Source organism: Falco naumanni, chromosome 8, assembly GCF_017639655.2.
Source record: "Falco naumanni isolate bFalNau1 chromosome 8, bFalNau1.pat, whole genome shotgun sequence".
Taxonomy (NCBI): Eukaryota; Metazoa; Chordata; class Aves; order Falconiformes; family Falconidae; genus Falco; species Falco naumanni.
The window spans coordinates 11133481-11149169 of record NC_054061.1 but is presented as its reverse complement, the minus strand read 5'-3'; the positions used below and the strand labels follow the sequence as shown (position 1 = coordinate 11149169).

General features: G+C 37.7%; 1 protein-coding gene across 2 annotated transcripts in view; it reads left to right on the top strand.

The window, feature by feature from the left end:
- CPEB4 (cytoplasmic polyadenylation element binding protein 4) overlaps positions 1-15689 on the top strand; it is a 45298-nt gene that overhangs the window by 7225 nt on the left and 22384 nt on the right. For both annotated transcript variants that reach the window (XM_040605166.1, XM_040605167.1), the window contains exon 2: positions 5928-6009. In XM_040605166.1, the coding sequence (XP_040461100.1) occupies positions 5928-6009 (82 nt within the window). The remainder of the gene's footprint in view (positions 1-5927; positions 6010-15689) is intronic.

The following is a 15689-nucleotide window of genomic DNA, read 5'->3' as shown; positions in this document are numbered from 1 at the left end:
TAAAGAGAGCTTTTGTTAGAAGCTATTTGAATTATGTTTGTATTTTTGTAAGATTAAAAGGAGTACTCTTATTAAGCATTTTGCTTTGAAAATTGCATACTTAGCAGTCCAGCATAAAGATTAAGAACGTAAGATATTGTGGAAAATAATTTCTAGAAGATACATAAAAACTTAATGTGTGGCTAAAATAGAATCAGACATGTTACTGGAATTTTTTATAAAGGTCTGTAATTTCTAACACTTAAAAAAAAAAAAGTTCAAGTTTGACTAAACCAGAAGTGCTCCCTCCCAAAAAAACTCCTGTTATGCGTCACTTTTCCAGCTTTTTCTTATTGTTCCCTGGTGAAGCTATAAAAGATGATCAGGGCAGCATACAGCAACATCCTTTCAGGAAAAACCTGTTTATTCAAAGCCTTTAATTCACTGGATACTGGACTAGGAGCTGGAATACAGCATTTGCAGCATGGTGGGAAGGAGGAGAAGCTTACCCAGAAGCATAATCTAGTCCAAATTTGCTTTGCAATTAAAAGAAAAATGTGGAACTTCTATTTAGTACCTATAATATTACCTCTCCCTACACACTTTACTTTGCCTGAGACAAAAGGCTTTTGAATTGTGGGAAATACATACAAGGTTTCAGAAAGTTTCAGGCTTCCCGTGCTATAATGTGGGTAGCAAATGTAGTTGTGAGTTTTCCAAATTTCACAAGTATTCTGGTTTGACAAAGATTTAAATATATAAAATAAGGCCCAGTTTTACAACTGCGCTGACTCCATAAATGCAGCTTAATCACCTTCAATAAATTCCTTAATGCAGTGGCATACTTTGCATTATTATTGATGCCTCTGTCTCCAGAGAAGTCCTATTTCTTAACATCAGGCACAGCCTTAGCTACCAGCAAGTGCTCAGGCTTTGCCAGGCTTTACTTTTTTGTGCAGTTTGGGTTTTTAGCATTGGGGGGCCCATCATGGGAAGCACTGAATAGAAATCCTTAGGTTCTGGAATCTCAGTTTTCAGGTGTTGATAATGCTGTGGGTACAGATTAAATATAAGGAATCTGCACTTCAATAGTTAAGTTACATGTACATTTTTCTGATGTGTGAGAGTATTTCAGTATGGGATTATTAAGTGAAAAGTATGATCTTCCTGTGCATGAAAAATTAATGTTTCATTTCTTTGGCATAGGAGGTTGTCCCAGTATATATTGTATAGGCTTAGTTGCAAGCAACTTCCTTTTTGGAATGAAATCTCTTTGGACTTTGAAAAATAAAATTGGGATAGGAACCAGAATTTAGTGATTATTTACACGTGGTTCTATTTTTTACAAGACCGCTAACTATAAAATAATCTGTATAGGTGCTAGTGGGGAAACCGCTGTTGTTACAGACTGGTTTGCCCATGCTATATGAATCCAATGACAAAACTGTGACATGAAGTCCTGCACTCTCCCTGTGCTTTAACAATAAGATCGCATTGTTATGAGCACTCACATACTTACACAAATGATTTCTAGACAGTGGGACAATCAGAAGAGTTTTATTTTTCTGTAGACAGAGCTGGCCAGCATATAGTTCGAAACGATTGTGTTTGCTGTTGTAGAATATTTACAGTCTCAATAGCTTTCTCTTAACCTGATCTGTTAGCTGTCACTTCTTCTATATAATTGTGAAAACAATAATGCTTATTCAAAATTACGTTTAATGAATGTCTGTTGAAATGTTGGCTGACATTTTAAACATGGTCATGTATTAAGACAGCAGGTTGTTTGGGGATTTTTGGTTGTTTTGTTGTTTTTTGGGGTTTTTTTTGTGTTTTCTTTGGTGGCCCTGTGTTCAACCTGATGTCTTTCTGCCTCAGCTCTGTTTTCCAAGGGTAAATGTGTGTGTGCTTTGAGCCCCCAATAAAGCAAAATTCTAGATGCCCTAAACAAATGCATGTAAAGCCATGTTCTTGTAATCAACCTGGGTAAATAATATCAGGCTGTAGTTAACTTATTTTGTGACTGAAGTGTAACATACTCTGCTTTATTCCAGGGTAGTTATTACTCCTAAGTCTTTTTATAAATAAATAAAAAAAGTATACAGTAAGCAATCCAGCTCCATGGAAAGCACTGTAACTTTGTGAGTTGATCCATGAGAAACACCACCATATTTTTATTAATTCTCTCTACATGAGATCTTTGGGGAAAAAAAAAAAAAGTATTTTTTTCTTAAGTACAGCATGGCTTATATGCATTATAACTCAACTAACATGTATCTGAGAAAAGCTCACACTTAGTTATCAGTTAATGATCAATGTCTTGATTGTTACAGCTTTTTTGATGTTATGGAATTAAATGTATAGTTACACATTTCTTCAGCAATATGACCACTACCACTTACCTGTCATCAGTCTTTATTTTTATGTTAGATATATAATACATATATATTTCAGATATGTGTTTCTGATAAAATGTGCTGGCCATCTTGGAAGACTGGCAAAATTTGTGCTTTTTTCAAAATAGTCTCACTATAAAAAGGCCTTTAAATTGTAAAAAAAAAAAATTCTAAAAAAGCTACTAATGGTGACTTTCTCTAGTAGTGTGGACCCTTTCAGTATCAGGGCAAGTAGTCAATTAAATTCATGGAGTTATTTTATAATAAGCACTGTATGAACCTCTGAACCAGTTGAGCATGCCATTTTGACTGGTTTATATTGATGACATAAGTGACTGACATCTTTTCCTTGGATGGATGTATACAGGCTTACTTATATACCAAGTTCTTGAATTACTCTGCATTCCCGGAGAGGTAGACTGCTGCATTAATTTCAGGAATATATCCAAATGCGATGTAACACTAGTAGTGGCTCTCAGTGTTGTGCTTAACGTGGTTTCCTATCATCTAATGATAAGCAGAGACTTGGAGGAGCAAACTGTTTCAAACAACCCAGGAACAAGACTGATCTTCCCAAGGGTGTTGAGGCTGGGGCAATTCAGCACCATGAATTGACAATGACGATTAGATATGCTCTAAGCACAGAGACCTTTTGTTGGAAAGATAGGCAAGAAATAAATAGTAACAGCAGCAATCTGAGAGTGCTGTAGCCTATGGCAGTCTTTCTTCTCCAGTGCTGTGACAAGGTACTGGAACCACTGGAAAGCATGAGTATGACTGTGGGCCGCATTTTAGCCAGGTCTTTTTACGTGTTTGCTAATAGCTGCAGGTAGGAATGTGACCAGTTGATCTTTTGTATTGGTGTGCAGGGTCGTGTTGTAAAAAGCTTGCAGTATGATTAGAAGGTTATGGACCTTATACTAGAAAAGTGACAACTTGCTGGTTCACTTAGAAGGGGAAAATTATAAACTACTCAACACAAAAAGCTTACATTGAGAGAATGTGGTGTCCCTATCAGCTAACCAGTTCAATTCCATTTTTTCTTCTCAAATGTTTAAACTCTCTGTTCTCGGTATTAAAAACTTAACCGTTGCAGCAAAACCTTCTGTTTGTTACTGTAGCTCAACCCCACGTAACACAGACATTTTAGAGACAAGAGACTGTCTTCAGGCTCCTGTACTCCAGATCATACACAGCACAATAAACTAGAAATTACTCAGCCTGGGTTTCTTCCTTCACATATCTCAGACAACTGAAATGTTAATTGCCACAGATTCAACAAAGACTTAGAACTACTGAGGTTCTGCACTTTGTGAAATAAGAATTTTGTAGCTGTTCATGGGTTGGGCTGGAGGTTAATTCTACACAGAGAAACACAATACACTATGAAAGCCAGAATGGAAGGAGTAGCTACTGAGGGATGTCAGTTTTTCAGAAAATGCTCCCACCTGTGTTTTAGACTATTTTTGTCATGTTGTGAGGACTGCTGAAAATTTAGAGATTGTTTTCTAGTATCCATTCCCGAGTTACACAGCTGTTGGATTCTTATGGGTCTAGGATACAGACCCAAGGATTTTTAGTCAATCTTGCAAAGGTATTTTAGTGTAACTAGAGTTTGAAATAATTATGAATTAGTAACATATAAATCAAAACAAAACCATAAATACTACTAGGAAAGGAAGAAACCAGTAGGAAATATGTGAAAGTAAACCACAGAATTGAAGAATTTAAATGCTTATGATGGTTTTTCTATGGTGCCTTAATTACGTTGTAATATAAATGACAAAGGGAATAAATATTGTGGAGAGACAAGGCAAGCACTATGCTTTTTATAGCAAATCTGATGTTGGGCTAGACTAATAAAGCAGATGGTTCCAAACTCTGGTCTTTTCTAATGCTATTTGAAATGCAGCTCATCTGGGTAGAAATACTTCACCTGTTCTGTGTCAGTAATAAACTGTTCTGAAGAGAGGAAAAATATTAGAAAATTTCATTAAAGAATAGTATATTTTTAGTGGTCAGATTGTAACTTATGAACTTGGAAATGGATCAGGGCTCTATGAGCTAGTGGGTTCCTGCTCTTAAAATAGTATTAGGTGTTAAAAGTCCAAGATGACCAATCATTGTCTGATACAAAGAACGCCTCTTGCAACACTGCAATCAATACTACTTTAGCACTTCATCACTGGAAGTTAAGAACATTAAAACTTGATACACAACATCTTCATGCAATACTGTTCTTTAGTTCACCACTGGTTTTAAAAGCAATCAAAGCTGAATCTGTGTGCTTTGGAGAAATTTCAGCTTCACAGCTAGAGTTAGGGACAAAAAAACATATCTTCACTGCTGTAATAACAATGGTTGTGGAGCAGCAGTTTAGAGCAAATGCCTGCCTTGAATTGCTCACATTTTGCTTTCTTATTTGAACAGATACTTTCCATGCTTGATCTCAGTTCAGAGGTGAATCTCTTAGAACAGGAATAAAATAAAATCTTTAGAACTGATGTTAAGAGTTCTTGGACACAGAAAAATTAAATTCAAGGTGGATTACTGTAATTCTATAAAAATCTATCCAAGTGTTTCTACAAATGTCCAAATGTATAAATACATAGATAACATGGATAGGTGAATAGTTTTGGGAACATGAGTGATTTTTTGCCTCTGTTAGTGACCTTTTATGATACTGTAAAGATTTCAGTTTTTATATAATTTAAGTTACTCTGAATTTGCTGATTAATGTAGTGCCAGGGTATTTATGTTGCCTTATACTACTGTAATGTCAGATCTGTAAGATATGGAATTGATTGTTTTAGTTGGGAAGATCTGAACCATATGTGTGTTAAATTATGCCTTTGGTTAATATGAAGGAGAAATATTTGGTAAGTATACTTCAAATGGCTTGAGATAATGAAACAATAAGGTACATGAGACGTCTTGCCTCCCAGTTATTGAGTCATCCTTCAATTTTAGTAATGCTTGGAATACCAAACTTTTGAATTCAGGGAATTAAAAATCAGAGCAAACTTGTCACCTAGTAAACCAGAATGTTTGGACCACTACTGCTTGTATTGAATGCTTTACAATTATGCAGAATTTGAACTGACTGTGCAGAACTTGATTATTTCAGTTATTGAGGTAGTGGTTAGGTGAAGGAAGTTCTATGTGTTTCTGGAATTTAGATCTTCTTAAATTTGGGCTGAAATACCTATTTCGTGATTTCTCCTTGCAATTCTGTCTCCCAGGATGTGATGCTTACTTCCTAGCTGTGAAAAAATTTTAAACAAAGTTTAACTGTATAGCAAGGAATACAGACTAAATATTGTATTTGGGTTCTTAAATGATTGGTTATGAGAGCTGTAGATCAGATTAATATTTAAGAATATTCTGATTTTTAGTATTCCTATATCAGACTGACTTTAGTGGTGTATGTATTCTTGCTTAATTCTGCTGTGGTAATGTAGAACAAAACTGAAGTTTTTATGTTTCAGATGGTCTTGTTTAACACTCTGTGTTGCCTAAACTAGTGCTTTTTTTTAATTTATTTGCTTGCAGGATCGCACAAGGACTTTTGACATGCATTCACTGGAGAACTCGCTAATTGACATAATGAGAGCTGAAAATGATTCACTGAAAGGTAAATTTAGAAAGAGACTATTTACTGCAGTAAATAATTGGGAAGTTGTGCTTACTTAGAATAAAAAACTTAAGTTTTGGTTAGGAAAAGTAAAGTTACATAGTGCACCTAATGCATGTGAGTCAGCTCCGGTAGGCCTCCTTCTTTTCAGCTGTCTCTAGATGAAGCTATTGCCACACCTGAGCACTTGTGTGTTTTGTCTTTATACAAAACAATGCAAAACACAAACATAAGCTGATCTTTTGTTTAAGCTGCCAGTGTTGTTTTTAATGGATATGATGTGTACAGGCTGTAAAAATTATCAACTTCAGGAATCTTGTGCAGCTCAGTGAGACGTAACTTTTTTCTTAGTAGTGTTTTCCTGCTGAAGTCATAGTTCTTTCTGTCTTGGGGAAGAATGAGGTTTATCTGTGTCATCTTGAGAAGAACACTGAATAGTTCATCATGATTTTTTTTAGTTATTTACCTGTCTTTTTGGTGCTGCCTTGAATTGCAGAATTCTTTGTACCATTGAGAGAGGAAAAGGGAGATTGAACTGACTTGCAGTTGGGATTTACCTTTTTTTCTTTTTTTTTTTTCTTTTTTTTTTTGGCAAAGGTAATCTTACTTTGAAAATACTTCAACTTACAAAGTATTCAAAGCATTGTCTACATATTTTATCTAAACCTGAATAGAAACTGCTTATGGTATACAATTCAGAAGTCTAGTTTCTTATTCTTGTTCTGTATAATGAGTATCTATTTCGGTTCAATGGTTACTTGTATAAGTAAAAGTAGTCAAACTTACTTATGCTCATTATCTAAACATTTAGTTTTGTTATCAGTCATAAGACCACTAAAAACCCAAATCTGCACTTGTGGTTTCTGAAAGTACATTTATTTCGCTATCAGCGCTTGTTGTGTTAATGAAATCTGGCTTGTTTTAATAGTGATTCTTGCTCAGAAGACCAACCTTTGATACACTGGCAATAACTTGTGGTTTCTGAAAGTAAATTTCTTGATACCAAGGCATGCAGTGTTAATGAAATCTGACTTGTTTTAGTAGTGATTCTTGCTCAGAAGACCAACCTCTGATAAACTGGCAGTAACTTGCATTTGTTGCATTCACTGTGGTCTGAAAATGCAGCTTGCATTTTACATCCCCAGTACTATGCAGCAGTCAGGGTGATGAGAAACACCAAAAAAAATACACTTTCCTATTGAAATGACAAGGAGAGCTTGATGTAGCTCAAAGTAATGCCAAATGAATTAAAAAACCAAAATACATTCTCTCCTTATGTAGTGGCGACCAGGCTTTTATTAATGACAAGTAGTAATAGCTTTAATTGGGTTTATATGCTGTCTGGCAGCATCCTATGCCCCCAGCATTGTATACTGAAGCAAGAATCAGATCCCCTTCCTTGACTGCAGCATGTGAGATTTGCCCTGAGACCTTCTGTTCGACTGTCAGGCAGGCCCAGCCCAGGTTTTAGCCACTGAAATCTGGCAAGATAACAACCCAAGGGAACATGGCTGTAGAACAAACAAAATTTCTCTTTAAATTTGAGTTTAACAAACTCAGGTTCATATGTATTTATATTCAGCAACTAAACAAGGGTAGTTCTGTACAGTACTATAATTTTTTTAAAATGTTTTGAATTTTTTCAATTGGAAAAATTTTTTGCACGCTTGCCATGTTTTAAGAATGATGGAATATGTGTGTCAGCAAAGAATAAGTATAGTTCTGATACGTGTTAATTCCTGCTTGAGCTTGATTGTTAATCTCCTGTGCAGAGTCAGCTATAGTTTGTCTAAAGTTTTGTGTGTGCTGTTTCATACTGATCAAAGCACAGTAATTATCAGTCATGTATTGCTCAGGGAATTATTTGTTCTTTATAAATTGTTCTGTTTCATGGTTAATAGTTATAAAACTATAAAGGAAAAGCTTCAAAACAGGTGAAAAATTCAAGTGAGCCTATGTGAAATACTTTGCAGCAAAGTCTCATTTTTCAACAATTTCCTCCACAAAAACATTATGTTTGCTTATAGGGAAATATGCAGTACACTGAATTGGACTGCAGCTTATCTGGCATAGCATACAGTAACTTAGTTGCTGTAATATACTTAAGAATAGAACTTTATTCAAACTAGCATCTACTGTGTCATGGTAATGCTGCAGTGATCATCCATAAGCAGGGCGGGATTTGTAAGGAGAGGAAATACCTTTAGTTAAACCAACTGATACAGCTGGAAAAAATTGTAACTTGCTGGTACAGAACATAGTTCAAGTGGAGTGTGAAGAAGGGCTCATGTGATCACAAGCCTTCTGTGTTTTATTTCCATCCGTATCAGTTAGTGTATGTCTTAACAGATTCTGTATCTCTCCTGTTTTCACTGTCTTCTTGCCTCATCTTTAAACTGATTGAAGGCAATCTTTAAAAACATTGCATCTAGAAATCTTAAAATATGACAAACTATGGTTGCCAGTTCAAATCTTGCTTGCCGTTTCAAAGACTTGCAGTTAAATAAGCAGGTCCATAAGAATTTTTTTGGTTTGCATTTTAAATGGATTAATCAGCGCGTACAGTGATTTTAAACTAAAGTTGGATACTCTCAGAAAGGAAAAGCTTCTAGGTTTGAGACTTTAAAAATAGCCTGGGCAAGACACTAATAAAACATACTGTAGAGAGTAATCTCAGAATGGCACGGAAATAATTTAGATGATCTAATAGGTCTCACTGCTGTCTTGTGAGTCTTTGAGAAGCTTTAATACTGACTCAACATGAATTCAGTGTGTAACACTAACACCACCCCTTTCATATTGTAATGGACTTCAAGAGAAAAAGGTACGATGTTAAAATATACCTTCAAAACAACTTAGGCTATGAACACGGTAATAAATACCAGTCACGGTTTAGAACCTGCTGTCTGTTGGAAATAATTCCTGTCTTCACATGGTATGTTCAGAACAGCAGGTTTGGTGCCCTGTAATAAAATTGTAAGTAGGAATTCTTCAAAATTTAACAAAATCCATTCACAGTGTGTGTTCTTGACTGAGGTGATTAGGCTATGCTAGCCTTGGATTTGTTTAGGTCACTGATTATGTTCCTGGGTTGTCTTGCATGAAATAAATAGTGTTTCCTGCTTAAGGTTCAAAGGTGACTCTTAAGTGTCATTGATTCAGTACATTCAGTATTACCGTGTAATGCTTTTGATAGGCATTTTACCTTTTTCTTTCCTCTTTTAAAGGTATATTTTTATCCCTGCTCAAATCCTCTTCCTTTACTGAGCAGCTGCCATTTCAATATGTTATTTTTATCCACATGAGTGAGTGTGCTGCATGCTGCAGAGCCAATGACAGCCTGCAGAAGCCTTTCCCTGGAGACTAATTGCATCTTCTTTACAATGTATTCGGCCTTCGTGAGCTGAGCCTGGGATCCAGAGACTGATTTTTGAATCCGAGTCTTCCAGATGGCAATTTGAGCATTACTGTAATAGTAGTAGATTGACTAAATATTTCCTTGTTAAGTGACACCGAAATGTCTTTGAATACTTTATAACCACAGATTGTTTCATTACTGAAATATCCTATGGCTCAGTTCAGAATATAAGATTGTTGCCTGGAAATTATGCAAGGTGAAATGGATTAAAGAAGCAGGCCGGTGCATCTGCTTCTAGCACTGCAAAGGACTCTGTAAGATTTGGGTGTGAATAGCTCAGTATCTGCATGACTGCTGTTAAGTGTGAAATAGTCCCTAAAAACTAAACATACTTAAGCGCTAAAAGGAAGATTTTAGAAGTATTGTAAAGTCAGATATACATACAGACCCTATGAGAGAGTCAAACAGCAGCTCTAATTTTTAGTTATAGAAAGCCAGAATGATGAGAACTGGCACCATTCAGGATTTCTGCAAGAACGTGGTTATACCTATTTTTAAAGCAATCATCAGCCTCTTAATATTGATCTGAAAAACTATTTCAGAAGTAAAGGAAGTATGTAAACCTTATAAAATGTTCTTTGATGAAAGGGATCAAAAGAGTTGACAGCATTTTCTGAATATCAGATAAGAAACTGAACTAGTTGTTTCTAGCTGTATGGATTATGCAATGTGTTCATAGTAATTTAGTAGAATGGGCAATTTGGTTTCCAATACCATCCAGAAATTAATGAGAATCTGGTGAGAATCAGTCCCAATTTTTGCCAAGGGGTAGATAACAAAGGCTACAATTCTTTTTTTAAGGAAGTGCTCCTTTATATACGCGCAGGACAAAATCTGAGCTATTTTAATGTAAAATAATAGATTTCGAAGTTTTAAAATTTTAAAACCATCTTTGTTTTCATAGCAATGAGGAATGCTTGAGGTTGATGGCTGAGATCAACCTCTCTTCCCTACTCTTGGTCTATGGGCAGAGTTAAATGATCTAGTTATTGAGTTCTGAAAGGCAAAGGCCTCTGGCAGATGTACGTCTGTACCGATGCTGCAGTCGTATTCACGCCTCTGCTGCCTCCTTTACGTGAGCAAGCTTTCACAGGGGAACTGCGCCTCAGGCTTGTGAGACCAGCATCAGTGGTTGATGTCATTTGTGTGCCTTGTTTCAGAACAATCTGATCTAAGGCTTACTCATTTGCAACTTTTTAATGTATCCAACTGAGGATAAAATGCATGAAACCTTTCATTCCTACTGCACCAGCCTGTAGACAATTTTTTGTGGACAGTTAGTTTGCCGTTAATTGTCTTTGGAAACTGTCAATGAATTGCGGTGGTGAATATTTCCTACTTGGGATCTTCTTGAATTTTACCTCCTATGCAGTCACCAGGAAAGGCTAATGGGATTTGCAGACTTGAGTGCACGTTAATTAAGAGGAAACCCAATTGTTTTACTATCTCAAAATAAGCCTGAACCAGGTCTAATAGCAGTAAACCACAGCCTGTGCTGGCGGAGCTGTGACGGGGAAGCACAGTCCGTGTGAATTTTGTATGAAAGCAGCTTCCATTCCTGCTGCAAGCCACTGTTTTCAGTTGGTCTGAGTAGGAGTATTAGAACTGCTACTAACAAGTAAGGGCATGCTTTCTTTCCAAATGCAGCTAAAAATCAAAATGTTGGGGCAATATTCCATATTTTCATTTTTTAGTCTTTTGGTGTGCTTCTTTTACCTCCCCGTTCCCCTCTTAGCAATTGAAGTGTGTTGATATATCCCCACCTCTCCAGTATTTGGGGTTTACCAGAGCCTTTGTTTAGGAACAGCCAGCCATCTAGTATGAAAATGAAATCACCTGGGCAACAAGGATGAACAGAAATTAGCTATTAATAAATACTGAATCAGACCATAGACTGGATTCTACCTTTACATAAAGTAAGCACAACCATACGTAATGTATGATTTTACATTCGTTGGCTGTTTTCTAATAAACTTCCAGCTTTCCGATTGAAACTGACATTCGGGTTTGTGGCTTGAATTAAACGCTTCTTTGCGAGAGATGCTTAATTTGATTGGGATTAAAAGACAAAATTTGATTTGGGAGGAAAAAAAACCATGCCTCAAACTTGCAAAAAACCACGAGGCTAGGCAGCGAGAAGCCCCAGCTGAAGCCCCCGCGCCGGGGGGGACGCGTTTGGCAGGCGGCCCCTGCGGTGGCTGCCGGGTCTCACCTGGCACTACCACAGGCTCCCGCGCGGAGGTGAGCGCCGCTGGCACCGCGGGCCGGGCCAAGGGAAACGTTTTGCAGTGGCAGCCCAGCGAAACACAGCTGAAAACACTGCGTGGTCAAAGCCAGCCCCCCGCTCCGCACGGCCGCTCTCTGCTTTAGAGGGGGCCCTCGGAAAGGAGGGGGGCTAGAAACCCCCCCTGCCGTTGTTGCCTGCGTGGACTATCCCGGAGGCTGGGCTGGGTGCCCCGGGCCGCGGCGGAGCGGCGGCGGCTGCGAGTCCCGGGGCCCGCAGCGCCGGGGTGCCTGTCCCGGGGCCCTTAGTGGCGGCACACGAGGAGCTCGCACTCCGAGGTATCTTCGCTTTCCTAGCGCGGTTGCTCGTTTTAGGGCTGTGCCCAGCGATGGGCGGCCGCATGCCTTGCTTCGTCCTTGTAGCCGTACCTCTGCTGTATTTGCAAGCTGATGCAAGTTGACACGACTTCTGTTGTAGTTAGGAGGGGGGAGAGGAAAATCCTGCAGACTATTACCTTCAGGTACAGGTTCCAGAAACTTTGGATCGTGCTCTGCTTTAAAGGTCACTGTTTGTGTTGTGCTTCCTGAAGGCGTGCTGAAGTCTGCATGCTCTTCTCAGTTTGTCTAACACCATTAATACCTACCAGTATTAAACAATGGAGGCTTTTTAATATGGCTGTACTCTTAAAGTCACAGGCGGGCCCCCCTCTCTTCTCTTCGCCCCCCCCGCCCCCCCCGATAATTCAGGCTTGCGATTCCTCACCTGCAAAACCCCCAGGCCGGTCAGCAGTGGGAGTGCGTTGTGTGTGGGTTGCTTGTGTAGCAGGAGAGGGAACACGGGTGTACACAGGGTGGGTTTGACAGTTAAAGGCTTGAAAATAGTCTAATCGCTGTTAGCGAATGATTGCCTAGTTTTGTGGCACTGTATGACGTATGAAAATGGGTTCAGTTTAAAAAAAGGGGTTTAATTTGTAGCAGTCTGGGATTGGCAGCATTTAGGCAAGCGTAAATTAAACGAGAATTTGCCTGTTCTTTGGAAGACATGTGGACTGGAACACAGACTGCCCTGGGGCAAAGGTAGAGTGTAATTTAGGTTAAGACTACGAGATTTCCCCCCCCCCCCCCGATTATTCCTTGACTTTGGCACCTTAATTTTCTGTTAGCAACTGTGAAAAGTCAAGACCCATTTATACTATCTCAGAAAAGATAATGTGTTACCTAATAAATAATTTAATCCATTTGTATCCATGTACACTGATGCATATGATTTAAAAAATAAAGCAGTAGTTAAGTTACTGCTGTTCATTTTTCTATTTGCTGCGAATTCTCTTATGCTGAAAACTGCAAAAATCCTAAGACAGGGGTACAACATTTAAGATGATACAGTAAACATTTTTGCAATCATCTGGAATAATGTGGGAAATTATAGCTGAATCCAAATTATACTGAAACATAGCAGTTTAGTATTTGTTTTCAATGAATGAAAACATTAGTTGGAAGAGGTGAATTACTCTTGGCATTAAGTTAATTCCCTTGGATTTACTGATACTTTTAATTTCAAGTGTGTAGGAAGTAGTTTGTAGGTTATGGTGCTGCTTAGAGTTTGGGGAATTTTTCAAAGTGTTGACATTTATGTGCCTTTGGAACTGCAGTCAGAGCTCGAGTTTGACTTATGTTAAATATAGTATTGGAATAAAATAAGGTAAGGAAGCTGATGCTGTTGGTTACCTATGCTGGTACTGCTTTTACACAAGAATTACTGAGTGGATTAAACTTTCTTGGTAATACCTGTGTTTTTATAGAAGTACAGGCCTTGATAATGCTGATGTCAAACAACTAGATGTTTATACTTCACTATTGAAGGATTTTGAGGCAGGGTATTAATTCAGCTGAGGAAGAGCAACACCTTGATTTATGCTGTCTGTCTAAACTGGAGCCATTGAGCAATAAGCTAGATGGCATTAATGTTAACCACCCTTTGAGGCCAGGAAATTCCTTCCCTTACCACCACAGAGCAGTACAAATATCCCAGGGTTTTCTGATACTGGTCCAGCTTTGAAATCAGTGTTAGGATTCTTGTTAACTTCATTGGTGCATGAGACCAACTTTTTTTTTTGTCCAGTCTTGAAACATTTCTCATAGGCAGGCCTCTTGCTATGCCCTCCCATCTCCAGAGTCTGTATGGAAAATTAAATGCCTCTCATAGTCCTTAGACAAGATATTTCCTAGGAATGTATGTGCTGCAAATGACATGGCAGTTAGATTTTTAAAACACAAAAAATGTTTTTAAAAAACATTGAAATACTGCTAAAAATTTTCATGGCTAGATTAGTGATTTGATCCTCAGAAGTGTTACAGCCAACAAAATTGCGCTGAATTCCATGACAGCAGCCTTGCTAATCTGATTAAAACCTTTCTAAGGTTTTCATGCTTTCTTTTTTTTAAGTTTATCTTTGTTAAATTAATTCCATCCTTTTTTTTTTTTTAGAAATGTGTTTAATCTTCTGCTTTGTTTAATGTCACTATCCACCAAATGGGTTTTTTTAGGGGGTGTTGGTGTTTTTTTTCTTTTTCTTTTTTTCCTTTTCTGAATTCTTGCTTTGATAATCTCTGACCATTCTGGATCATCTTCAAAGCAGCCTTTAATTTGGAGCTGTATTCCGTGAGTAGTGTCTGTGCCTTATTTTAGAAGACAGAGGGCTTGCCTGCCTTCCCTCCCAAACTGCTGAAACTACCTGTCTTTTGTCTTTTGCTCACTTTGTTAATTTTGTTTGGTGATGTTAGCCACGCTTTGCATACTCTACCGCCATGTTTATCAGGCTAGAAATGGCAGGAAAGGAGCAGAAAGAAAAAGCCTGAAGTGCTTTATTCTTAAACCTGAAGATAAAGAAGAAATGGGAGGTATAATGAGATGGAGATGAGTTTTGAGGGAAGATAAGTAGGTGACAGATGAGGTGTACGTGTAAAGGGGAACAAGCTCGTAGGAAACTCATAACAGAAACGTAACAGAAACAGTCTTTGCATATACCTGAGTAACTATGCAGCAGCCTGAGATCTGATTTTTGCATCAGTTAGTTAAGGTATTTTGAGAAAGCATGGTGACACATATAGAACTTGTGTATTCAGTATCTACTTGTTTTAATTCAGCATTAGGTAGAATGATAAGAACTATTGATGAGGCAAATCTTAAAATACATCTTACAGTAGATTTATCCATATTGGCTTATTGTACTATTTGGTGTAATGCAGATGGATAGCTGTGATGCTAGGTTTTTGGTTGGGTGGTGGGTTTTTTTTACTTCACTGTAATGTTAATAGTTGGATTTAAGGTGAGTGGACAGTCACCTGCTGTCTGTAGATATGCAGATATCAAGTGTCTTTAGAGGTGCAGGGAGTGGTGCTCCTTCAGCTTTACTTAGAAATCTTATTAACAAGAATCCCAGCTCAGCAGTCAGATTGGGTAGGTACGAGAAAAGGATAAATTTTGTGTATGGAATGTGGGGATATTTGTGATAGATCAAATCAAATATATAAAACAATTTATAATCCATTAATAAATTCCCAGTAATTTATAGTAGTGTGACACTGAAATCTTCATATTGTCATTAGTGTTAGCACACAAATGATGAGGGAGATAGGAATTGCTTTCTGAAGGCATTCTAAAGAACGTCTTTGTTGTTCATGTGTCATTTTAAATTGTTAGAATAAATAGTGTGGTGCCGGGTCCTGTATTTTGAATCTACACAGAGAAAATGAAGTACTGATTCTTTTAAAGTACAGTTTTCAGTTTCTCTTCCCATTTGGATTGGATGTGACAAGTGTATAGTACAGATTTTTCAGGTATATTACTGGAAAAATTAGTGCCTTATCTCTGCTGTTTACTGTAAAAATTAAAAATGGGGAAACATTATGCCTCAGAGACATGAGTGTGCTGCATGTTGACTTGCTTGTGTTACTGTTTCCTTATTGCTTGGGAGTGAAGTAAGAGGATGCTTAAAAAGGGAACAAAACCCTCATGCTGCATTGCAGGCTGTCTTGT